This window comes from Sinocyclocheilus rhinocerous, unplaced genomic scaffold, assembly GCF_001515625.1.
Source record: "Sinocyclocheilus rhinocerous isolate Xijiao unplaced genomic scaffold, SAMN03320098_v1.1 scaffold882, whole genome shotgun sequence".
Classification (NCBI taxonomy): Eukaryota; Metazoa; Chordata; class Actinopteri; order Cypriniformes; family Cyprinidae; genus Sinocyclocheilus; species Sinocyclocheilus rhinocerous.
Window position 1 is genome coordinate 283,318 of NW_015625572.1, and position 12,750 is coordinate 296,067.

At 36.7% G+C, this 12,750-nt stretch overlaps 1 protein-coding gene and 1 pseudogene across 1 annotated transcript; both read right to left on the reverse strand.

Annotated features, from left to right (window-relative positions):
- LOC107750433 (membrane-associated transporter protein-like) overlaps window positions 1-4,537 on the reverse strand; it is an 11,348-nt pseudogene extending 6,811 nt beyond the window's left edge.
- Window positions 4,538-6,669: 2,132 nt separating this feature from the next.
- Window positions 6,670-9,780, reverse strand: LOC107750440 (alpha-methylacyl-CoA racemase-like; the record flags this gene model as incomplete). The annotated part of the gene is made up of 3 exons (XM_016565813.1): window positions 6,670-7,744; window positions 8,442-8,629; window positions 9,594-9,780. Coding segments are annotated over 3 exons (597 nt in total), but the record flags the coding sequence as incomplete, so codon positions are not given.
- Between the last annotated feature and the right edge of the window lie 2,970 nt (window positions 9,781-12,750).

Below are 12,750 nucleotides of genomic sequence, written 5' to 3' on the forward strand. Positions count from 1 at the left end.
ATGTACAGCGCTCTCTCCCACCTTCAATACCACAACTGAGGTGCCCTTGAGCAAGGCACTGAACCCCCAACTGCTCCTGGGCGCCGCAGCATAAAAATGGCTGCCCACTGCGTGTGTGTGTGTTCACTGCTGTGTGTGTGCACTAAGGATGGGATAAATGCAGAGCACTAATTCCTAGTATGGGTCACCATACTTGGCCACATGTCACTTCACTTTAATAGTACTTTAAGTACTTTTACTTTAAGTGTTGTTCTCGTTTTAGGATGGAATTAAAATGTATTAGGTCTTGTTACACCAATTATGACCTTTTTAATGGAATAATGTGCATAAGATAAATAAATGTCTGGTTTTCTAATGTTTCTTTAGCAAGTAATTATTTTGAATAAATTTGTTAAAATGTTCTGCAAAAATAATAAAGTTTTACAAAATTTTAAAAACGTTCCTGCCATTAAATACAAAATAATGTGTTCTGTCATGTTAGATATTTGTTATAAATGTTGACAAATCTAGTATTCATATTATACAACTATGTAATATCTGATGATGTTACACAACTGTGAACCTTTTAAAAGATATATATTTTTTTATTTGCAATGATATAGCAGTAATTTTCAACACTACCGTTTAAATGTTTGGGGTATGTTATGATCACCAAGGCTGCATTTATAGGTTCAAATATACAGTAAACACTGCGTGTGTGTGTGTGTGCACTAAGGATGGGATAAATGCAGAGCACTAATTCCGAGTATGGGTCACCATACTTGGCCACATGTCACTTCACTTTAATAGTACTTTAAGTACTTTTACTTTAAGTGTTGTTCTCATTTTAGGATGGAATTAAAATGTATTAGGTCTTGTTACACCAATTATGACCTTTTTAATGGAATAATGTGCATAAGATAAATAAATGTCTGGTTTTCTAATGTTTCTTTAGCAAGTAATTATTTTGAATAAATTTGTTAAAATGTTCTGCAAAAATAATAAAGTTTTACAAAATTTTAAAAACGTTCCTGCCATTAAATACAAAATAATGTGTTCTGTCATGTTAGATATTTGTTATAAATGTTGACAAATCTAGTATTCATATTATACAACTATGTAATATCTGATGATGTTACACAACTGTGAACCTTTTAAAAGATATATATTTTTTTATTTGCAATGATATAGCAGTAATTTTCAACACTACCGTTTAAATGTTTGGGGTATGTTATGATCACCAAGGCTGCATTTATAGGTTCAAATATACAGTAAAAACAATAATATTGTGAAATATTATTACAATTTAGAGTAACTGTTTTCAATTTTAACATATTTTAAAATGTCATTTATTCATGTGATGGCAAAGCTGAATTTTCAGCAGCCATTACTCCAGTCTTCAGTGTCACATGACCCTTCAGAAATCATTCTGATATGCTGATTTGCTGATCAGAAAAAACTGCTGCTGTACATATAACATATATGAAATAACCCCCATATGTAACATCCATGAAATCACTCCGTAGCAAATCTATACAGGTGGAGCTGGGGAAGGTGAAGGGTTTCTGAAGCGCACTGCAACTGCTACAGCAAGCACTAGCCGAGTATTTAAATGTTGAGCAGCAAGCTCATTGGCTGCTGATGTGAAATGTGAACAATCATGTGATTATATCAGGTTAAGATAGAACCTATCGGGTATATGTTGCATATTTTGTCTCAGTTTGCTCCAAGAATCAGTAAAAGCAGGGGAAAAAAGCACACTGTTTGGAAGGTTATGCACAATTACAAACAAACAAATACACACACACACACCCCTGAGCCACAGCAGCGATCCAGTCATGTGCTTCTGAAGCTCTCAGCTCCAACCCATGATCTCAGCACATGACTGGGCCTGTTTGGATTAGGACACCCTGACTGCACACAGACCCCTCAGTGCCAAAACCAGACAGACAAAATCACTGCCAAGTTTTACTATAATTGGATAACAGTCCTCAGGAAGTTCTCACGAGCATTTGCTTATTTTTTTATGGTGCTATTTTTCTTAAATGGTAATTGTGTATAAAAATCAAATAAAATCATTTATGTAGACTGGGCATCTGGGTAAGTAAATATCTTCACTTTGTTTGATTGTTCATTAATCAGTGCAAACCACGACATATATAAAAGCCTGCCACATTTACCAAAGATCAGTGCGTACTTGTATAGATGTTATTCACACAAGACTGAAAGCACACGTGTCTCTAGTAGCCTGACTAATATGTTGTTTTCACTCTTTTTGTAAAGAGATTTAGAATGTTTTTTAAGATGACTTTTTTCCATTTCAGGTCGTGGAAGTTAATGCGTGACAGTGAAAACCCTCGAAAGATATCAGGATTTTGAGCAGAAAACAACCCAGATTTGACTAAGGACACACCAAAGCAGGTGTTTTCTGATGTCTTGTTAACACAACCAAATCCCCAGGAGGCATTGCCACTGCCGTGCAGACAGCAGGATGTTCGGTTACATCAGTAATACAACACCAAAGGACCCTACCGACCATGTTACAGATGGTGAAGAAAAACGAACTGTTGCCATAGTGCCAACTAATCTCATAAGGACCTGGACTTCAGTCCAGATAATACACTTGAAAGCTTTCAAAAGTGCTCCCATGAAAGCAGTTTGAAACAAATGCTGTCAGTCATCTTCACATTGCAGAGCCATCTGTAATGTACTGGTTCCTGTAGCGGTAATTGCAGAGAAGCATGTGAATCTTAAAAAAATCAAGAAAATAATGGGTTTTCTACGGTGGCCGAGAAGTGCAAAGCAAATCACAATTCTGAAAACAAAATAACAAATCAGAAAGCACAACAACAATTCAGAAAACATTATAACAAATCAGAAAACACAATGACAAATTCGAAAACAAAATAACGTTTTCAGAATTGTGATTTGCTTTGCACTTCTCGGACACCGTAGTTTTCTAATGTTTGAAAGCTATTATTTCTTCTGCTAAATTCAGCTCTAAAAACAAGTCTTTCGGTCTCATTTTGCAGAACTTCAGATTAATTCAATGCACTTAGAAACATTAATAAAAAAATGATATGAAGCCAGGCCAAGCAAATCACTCATTATTACTCCTTACCTGTGAGTAAGGCATGATAATGAAGCCCTCTCTCCTTATCCCGATGAGAACACACATCAAACAAATAGGCTTTAATGGGCCCGTCAATGAAGTCCGCCGCAAAGTCAAACATCACCACTCCAAACATAACCACTACGATCGCCCATGTCCTTTTAACATTTCTGTCCTCTAGTATAGCTGGAGGAGAGAAACAGCATCATGCTTAGTTTAGTCAAAAGCACATTATACATGAAATGCTAATCAATACTACTGGATATAACTTTTTAGAAATGTCAAAACTTAAGGTCAGGCCATTGCTCAGAAGGCAAAAGTGCAGTTTATGTTTTTCTTCCAATTATGTTTACATTCATTTGTAGTCTTTTGTAATGCATAAATGAATGCACATATAAATAAAGGCATAAATTAATAACTAACTAATAACAAAATTCAGTTTTTAAAAAGGCCAAAGGACACCTACTTGTAGTAATGAAAACAGAAGTTTTCTGCAGTATTTCAAATGTATGTGCTTGGTAAATTAACAAGCACCCTTTATTGAAAATGATTACAATTCTAGATCTGAAGTATTTAACAAGAAATATGGTAGGAATAGGTAAAAACTCCCCTAACGCTGTAAAAAAATAAATAAAATAAAAATCCATGCAATGTCCAGCTGTGTTATATTCCTGTCTAATTACACACAACTATTTTTGAGTCACCTTTTCATTGGTCATTTAATGTGAAAAACACAGTGGAAGAGAAAACCAATTGTAATCAAATTTTTTTTATTATTTGCAGTTCCTATATCTGCTTACCCTTCCTTCCTTGGTCATTATTTCCTTTTTAAATTTCAACCTAACCACATTTTTAGTGGTGAAGGGAGAGCAGATATAATTTGCTATCTGTTTTTAAAATTGCATTGAACACAAGTAGCTCCTGATTTCATAATCTGGACAGATCCATCACATTTACTTCATCAGCACCTACCTGATGTGACCGCATCTCCATTTAGAAAAAAAGTCAGGCCCACTAACATTATAATCCCGAGTAAGAGTATGTACGGTCGCCTTCGGCCCCATGGGGACCTACAGTAGTCGCTTGCAGAGCCAATGACCGGCTGTAGGATAAAACCCAAAACCGGGCTGATGAGCCACACCAGGTTGTACAGGCGTCTGGGGAGTCCAACGCTCAACAACACCGGCGTGACAAACGCAGCCTCAACGGCATAGCAGAATTCCCTTCCAAACATGACCATGCCGTGCATGATAAGCCTTCCTCTTGAGCGCTTCGGGGGCTCCACCGCTCCAAACACAGCTGGTTCCATGCAGTCCAAATAGTCCTCTTTCGGTCCCGAGTCCACCGGGTAGTGCTCCATGGATGTGAGCGGGCTGTCCGGTGCAGAGAACCTGCAAGGTTGGTCCTCGGTTAGGAGAGTCATGGTTATCAGTGTTGAAAGTCTTAATTCCTACTGCATAGCGGAGCGATAAAGCTCAAAACTAGTATTTACAATGTCAGCTGAGCTGAGAAGGTGGTCGTCTGGTTGTAATCAAGGAAGTAAGCCTTGCTTTTTTTTTGTAGCCAATTGAGTAAGCATTGTTGCCAAAGGCCACTGGTGGAGTTGTCGTAAGCACGTGACACAGATTACAAGCTGTGGATGTTCTTCTCTTCCTCCTACTGGGTTACAACAGAAAATCAGTGCAAGACAGAACCAACAATTCATACTTAATGTAATAGCAAACAGCTATCAGACAATAAGAACAATAGAGTGTTTAGGGAACTTTAAATGGTAGAAAAAAAATGTAAATGTAGACCTAACAAGCATTCTTTTGTGGTCTTGCATAATGGGATGGCCCATTAGGTAAATCAAGTGATGTACCATGTGATTCCTCGGCAGACAGTTTCAAGGGGGTTGGAAGACAAGAAGGCAATGCATTTATAGTCAAAGCACACATCCCCACCCAGTGTTCCTTCTCCATTCACACGACTAACCTCTACTGCTTTGGTTTACTCAAATCTGTCATGAGACATTCACCGAGTCTGTTCAAAAGTCATGCGAGCGTCTCACGGAACATCATCCACTCTCTCTCGGACTGGACTTAATCTATAGAGGTCGAGCTGTGAATCACAGGGAACCAGTCAGATGGTGCCACATGGATTAAAATGCCACATTCCACACATATCTCTATGTGAATGAGAATCGATTTCAGGCTCGAGTAGTTATTTTATTAATTGTATTTGACTTGAGAAAGGATGATTACGAATGTTATCAAGAGAAGTATTGTTTGAAGCCAAACAGTCTTTAAAGTGTAAACTCTCAAGTTTTAATAACGGTTTTACAAATTCATTATGACTTTACCACAATCTTCAAGCATAAGAAAATGTGTCTTGCTCTATACAATCTCTTTTCTAAAAAAACAAAACAAAACAAAAAACACTACAGTTCAGAAGTTTGGGGTCAGTAAGATTTTATTTTTTGAGGAAATGAATGCTTTTATTAAACAATGATGCATTAAATTGATCAAAAGTGACAGTGAAGACATTTATAATGTTACAAAAGATTTCTATGTCAAATTAATGCCATTCTTTTGAACTTCCTATTCATGAAAGATCCCTGAAAAAAAAAGATGTATCTCAGTTTCCACAAAAATATCGAGCAGCACAACTGTCTGCAACATTGATAATAATAACAAATGTTTATTGAACACCAAATCAGCAAATTAGAATGATTTCTGAAGGATCATGTGACATTGAAGACTGGAGTGATGGCTGTAGAAAATTAAACTTTGCCATCACAGGAATAATTAAAACAGATTACAGTTAATTTAAATTACAATAATATTTCACAATATTACTGTTTTTATTATATTAAAAGTAGCCCTGGTAAGCATAAGGGACAATTTATACCACACCAACATATGTAGACCAATACAATGGTCCCCAGATTACAGTACGTCATTTCATAGACATTTGAAGACCCAAAAAACACCAATTCAATAGGCAAAAAATAAGCACTGACCTAGGCCTGGACGATAAAACGGTATCGATATTTATCGATGGTACACCTTCTTCGATATCCATAGAAAAATTGTTCGATATAGCGCACAATATAGGCACATACTATGAGTGACGCAGACAGCACACACAATTTAACATGCTGAAATGAGTGCTGTGCCTGCCTGTGATGAGGAGATTGTGAATAAAGAATGAATATTAGTCGAATTTAAAATAAACATTTGCATTTGAATGTTAGGAGTGCGTCAGGGAGCGTCATCAGTGGCGTGCGAGATGCGGTGATGATGATGTAAGTGACGTTGTTGCATTTGAATGTTTTGTTAGTCTAGCCCACGAGACGCGCCGCTGCAGTGTTATTCATTCAAAATATTAGAGAAATATAGAAGCTCAATGAGGAGAAGATCTTGATTAGGTTAAAACCGAAACCAAGCCATTCACACAGAACGCATATTCAGCGCATTTTCTGCTGCACTCGCGTCTCACACAAGAGATGTATAGAAAGCCATGCAAAGTTAAAACAGTTTAAACTTTTAGAAAACACGTCACAAATTTGTGGAGGTTTATTCCTTTTCGCTTATCGTTGATACATTTTTTAGCTATATCGCCCAGCCCTATGCTGACCAATGCTAACAGACACGGACGGGCTAACACACTGATCCAACAAACGTGTCTGTTGTCATTGTCAGTACAGTGTGAATTGTCCTTAAGTAACAAAAACAAAACTTACTGACCCCATTACAAATAGTAAATACAGGCCATAAAACAGCTATCTGTATTATTAAAAGGCCACTTCCATGTTGACCAAGTGTTACATTTTATACAAGTAGCGATATTATGACAACAGAAAACTTCATCTTAAGCGGAATCATTAATTGGTTTTATCCTAATACCATTATCTTGGCTCATCAGCGCTGCCTAACAATTAGGCAAAGGCAAATATTTCACTCAGTTAATTAGTCTATGGCTCACACTCAGCTATTCTTGCTAAAGGCACTTATTAGTCAAGGATTTCAATTCAGAACCAAAAGTGGTACACTTTAATCAACTACAAATAAAATGCCCTCACAATCCTATTATTAATTCAGAACAGTCTTAAACAAATAAGTCAATATTGAATATCTTTGTTGAATGAGGTTGCTGACAAAAATAGGGATGTTAAGATTAATACAGAATATTTGCAACAGCCTTTAATTAAATCCCACTTGACTTTCACTGCAGCAATTACAAATGAGAGTTGAATGCTTTGGAAATTTTAACTGAAAAGGCCAGGATCATTTAGTCCACTTCGACAGCAGCACCCACCGATTCACAAGGGAGAGTAATTTTGTTCCGAAATGCCCCCTCACACTCGAGCCAGAGGAGTTGAAGTGCTCAGATTCCCGCGCTGCATCACTGGCCACAAAGTGTAATGATTCTCCAGTCAGAGTCTTTGATTTATAGACGCGCTTTAGCTTCGGTACACTCTATGATACCGGCAGACAAGAGCTGTTCTATTTGCGCTTGCTCAAACCCGTACTCCTTCAGCACAGAGCGAGTGTGCTCTCCGATGAAGGGGTCCCGGGAGTGGCAGGGCTCTGCGGGGGAGCGGGATAGAATGGGTGCAGGTCGGGGGCTAATTTCCCCCTGAGAGTCCTTGAAGAATGACCCCCGTGCCTGGTTGTGGGGGTGAGAGAGGACCTCATCCAGTGACAGCACAGGGGTGACACAGGCATCTGTCCCATCGAAAATCTGACTCCACTCCGCTTGCGTCTTAGTGGCAAAGACCCGGGTGAATGTCTGCCTGAGCTGCGGCCAATCAGATACACTCATTTGTGCGGGCAGGTCAGCATCATCTAAGACCAGACCTGTAGTGAGAGAGAATTAGATAAGGAAGATATTTATAAAGAATATCTCTTTGGATTTGAGACTTTAGTCTTTGCAACTTTACAGATCTTCTTTATGCACCAAGAGCTTGTAACACTCTAAAGAGAAAGGAAAAAATGAAATCGCATCATATGACCCCTTTAAGCTGCCTTTTTTCCAACTGCTTCAACAAACACCAACAGGGTAAACACACAGATTTAATACAGCAAGGGTGAACTAGACTTGAGTGGTGTGAACAAACCTTTATGTGTGCTAGATGATTCAACACAAAAACCAAAAGAAATTAGAGCAAATTAAAGAACAATTCTATATTAAATAGGCTGTTATATGTACACTGGGGGAAAAAAGCTTTCATGGGCAGCCTAGAATATCATGCACTTTCACAACAAAATAAACGTTTTTTCTTTATTGAATAATAATAATAATAATAACAAATCCCTCTTTTTTCTCTTTCTCTGTATCATTGCTTGAAGAATGACCCCCGTGCCTGGTTGTGGGGGTGAGAGAGTACCTCATCCAGTGACAGCACAGGGGTGACACAGGCATCTGTCCCATCGAAAATCTGACTCCACTCCGCTTGCGTCTTAGTGGCAAAGACCCGGGTGAATGTCTGCCTGAGCTGCGGCCAATCAGATACACTCATTTGTGCGGGCAGGTCAGCATCATCTAAGACCAGACCTGTAGTGAGAGAGAATTAGATAAGGAAGATAAAAAAAAGAGGAAAGAAATCAATAAAGGAGTTTAGAGGACAAAGATCAAAGAGATCATGAAAGATTTTGAATACAGAAGCCATTAGTACATTGCACTGGCCACAGCAGGTGACTTATTAGGAGACTTTCTACTTTTGAGGGTCAAACATGAATAGCAATGGAGTCATTATGGTTTCAAAGCAAGATTAAGTACGTGGCATTAGCACTTGGGTCATCGGGACACAGGGTGAACACCTATGCACATACTAATAAAGCATCTCCATGTAGTCGACAGCCATGTAGCCAGACAAATGTGACCCTGAGAATTTTGTGGTTAATTGTACGGAGATGTCATTCAGGTAATAGGTTTATTTCAGGTGAATTAAAAGCAGCTTGATGTTTAGATAATAAAATAATAAAATAAAATAATACACAGAGATAAGAGATAAAAAATAATAACACCATAGAATGCCAAAATAAGAGAATAAATATAATTAAAAAGATCAAGAAAATAAAACAAAAATGAGAATAGAAAAAATAAAATAAAAATAAGATCTTAAATGTAAAAAAACAGAATATACAATTAAAAAGAATGAGAATATACTGTATATAATAAAAAAGAATAAGAAAATTAAACAAAAACAAAAGATCAGAAAAAATAAGATAAAAAATAAAATAATACATGCCAGTTGTTTTTAAAAAACATTTATTTAATGATGAAAAAAAGGGTGGTAGAATTGCAGCTGTCTGTGTGGCTGCCTGCAGGCTTAAATGAGTAAATAATTTAAAATTTAAAAAATAAAAATAAATAAAAATAACACTAAAATGACATCTGACAACTATCCTGAAAAAGACAGCAAGCATTCATATCACAATTCACACCATGAGAACATCCACCATATTCAGAAGATGACAGTACAGGACCATATTAAGAAGAAATGTAATGCACTGACCTTGAATAAGCTGTTGATAGAACTGAGGCTCAATCGCCCCCACTGCCATATACTTTCCGTCAGACGTACGGTATGTATCATAGAATGGAGCGCCACTATCCAGCATGTTTTCCCCACGAGGACGATTCCACAGGCCGAGGCTACGGGACTTCCACATGAAGGAGCCGACATATGCTGCACCTTCCACCTGCACATAAAACAAGAGGGGTGTTCATAAAAACATAAAATTGAATCCAAAAAATACAATATATTCCATTTAAAATTTTAAAAAATTGTAATCCATTATTTGCCATTATTCTGTCATGCTGAGCTTTGGATAAAGCAACAAGGTCACTAAGGAAACATTATGGGCTAAATCATTAAGGGCTAAATCCTCATTAAAACTGTAGTTGTCATACATATTCATCAGATTCAATTTACAATAACTTCATATGCAGCAAATGGTGCAGATAATCATATATTTACATACATGAACGCACTGAACAAGATAGAAATGTGGTACGATGGGGGAAGATTTAAGCAACTTTTTAATTCAAGCACAACACAGTAAATCACAACCTGCATTTCTGTAGAGGTTTGTCAGTAGTTTAATTTCTACATCCATGGCACAGCAGGACTAGAAAGCAACCATATCATGAGTAATCAAAATGTCTTTGATCTTTTATGCATAATAAAGCTTGATCATGTCCTATGAAAACATAATGTAACCTTCAGATATTTCATCCTCAGTCCACAAAAATCATTTATTGAAACTAAACATCACAAATGTAGTTAAATTTTGCAGCGATATACAGAATTCATTAAATACACGACTGTCCACGCTTATGAAAAATGGATTACATTTATTTTTAACAAGGTCCCTGATCTTTTTAGTCTGATTTAAAGAGTTTGTGTGGCATATTTCAGCATTGATTTAGGGAACCAGTCACAATGTAATACTGTAGTCTTCACAAAGGCTGTTATTAAAAGAAGGGGAAGGTAAAAAAAAATTTGACAACAATAAACTCTCAAAGGCAACGATAGAGAAAGCAATACATATTGTTAATAATTTCACATGCAATGGGGACATTTCTCAAAGGGGCAGCAATAAAAAAAAATCAGGCTGTTTATTTCAGAGAAAGGGTGAAAATGGCAATGAATGGCAATGAAAACTAGAATATGACTGTCTTACACAAACTCACTAGCATAAGTAGACTTATGTCAGATATGTATGATATGACCCCTTTAAAGAATTATAGCACTTAGATCTTGAACTGAATCTTTTCTGAATGACAAATTTGGCATCAAGGCTGAGGTTAAAGGGTCTGTAGCAAGTGTTCCAGAAGTGTTTGTAGGTCAAATCTCTCACAAGACTCATGCATAAATGTATATGCATTTCAAAGACTGTGACCTTGCCAAATTAACTTTAATATGGATATACTTCATATATTTCCCAGTGAACCCAGCCTTCAAAGAGAAATTGACAATCTGGGATTCTATTTGTGCCCATGATTGGCCTCACCACCAAGAAGTCACGCTCCCAGAAGATGCCTGTCGCTTGGCCTAATACTGAATGTTTTATCACGTTATGCCTCAAAAAGCAATTTTCACACTTCCACCATTCCTATTGGTCAGAGAAAGGCATGCAACAAAGTGGAATATTTAACTATAGTTTTGTAAAAAATAATGAGTTAATATAAGATGTTTTTCCTTCTTCGACTTGTTTGGATGTCAATGTGAAGACGACAGTGGTCAAAGACTATTTGGGATTTAAACCGAAACATAGCCCCATAACAAATGTTGCATAACACAATTAGGAAATGCTAATGAAACACCCAGGTGTTAAATTTAAGGTCTTAATTTTCTAATAAGTATTTAAATGAAAAACTTTGAAAGCATAAAGTTTGCAGGTTATAATACATCCACATTTTCATGCATGTGAAAAACGATTTGCCTGCGTTGCGGGTTAATAACACTGACATCGCTAAAAGCAGCTGTCAGTATCAAACCACAGGTTTTATCAAAGAGTGGCAAGGTGACTCTCACAGGAACGTGCTTCAGATATCTTTACTGCCTAACAGACAAACATCTAATCATCATTACCACAGCTCCTGCCCACATCGACATTAGCTTGGCACACACGCGGCTATCAGGAGAAACTCTCCACTAGCACTGCAGCTCTGCTCCAGGTCTGAATTGCTAATGTGAGAGGTACTTCAATATTGGATTATCACATATTAAGTTTTATGTTTACCAGAGTTTATTTCCTTAAGGGCTTAAAGTGGCAGAGATCATACTGTGTTAGAGCAAATTACATGACCTCAGTTGAATTAGAGCTCTATTGTCTGGTTGAGGTTTTCTAACGCATAAAAATGCACTCAGGGCTAAATGAAATGTCATATTTAATTAACAAGCAGAATAGCAATTGCTAAACGTTGTTATTTTTCAGTAGAGAAAACCTAGTGTAGTGTGATCAAGACAGGGTACTTTAATGAACTGACCAATGTGCCAACAAATATTAAAGGGGTCATATGATGCTGCTAAAAAGAACATTATTTTGTGTATTTGGTGTAATGAAATGTGTTTATGCGGTTTAAAGTAAAAAAAAACACATTATTTTCCACATACTGTACATTATTGTTTCTCCTCTATGCCCCGCCTTTTTGAAACGCGTCGATTTTTACAAAACCAAAATAAACGTTTTTTCTTTATTGAATAATAATAATAATAATAATAAAACCCTCTTTGTTCTCTTTCTCTGTATCATTGTGTCTACACTGGTCATTTTTTCAACTAACTTTTTTATTTATACCAAACAAGGCCATAATCATATCTAGAACATTAGGGGGACTATTGTTTTTAGGAAAATATTAAGACCAGACCACTATGGCAATGGTAAAGGAACTAAATAAATAATAAGATTTTTTGTAAAGTAATCAATCTGAACTGCAAATAATATTTTTATTTTAAAATATGCACCCATTTAGTTTAGTTGAATTCCTAATATGTTGAAAACGCAAGACAGAAAATGCTATTGTCGTCACAATAATTATGAATTACATGAAACACGTAAATGATTGACAGCCCAACTTTCAATTCAAAATGGCGGAATTTGACAAAAGAAAAAAAGGCTAATACTTGATAATACAGTCGAGCCGACTGTTGCTATAGTAAGTAA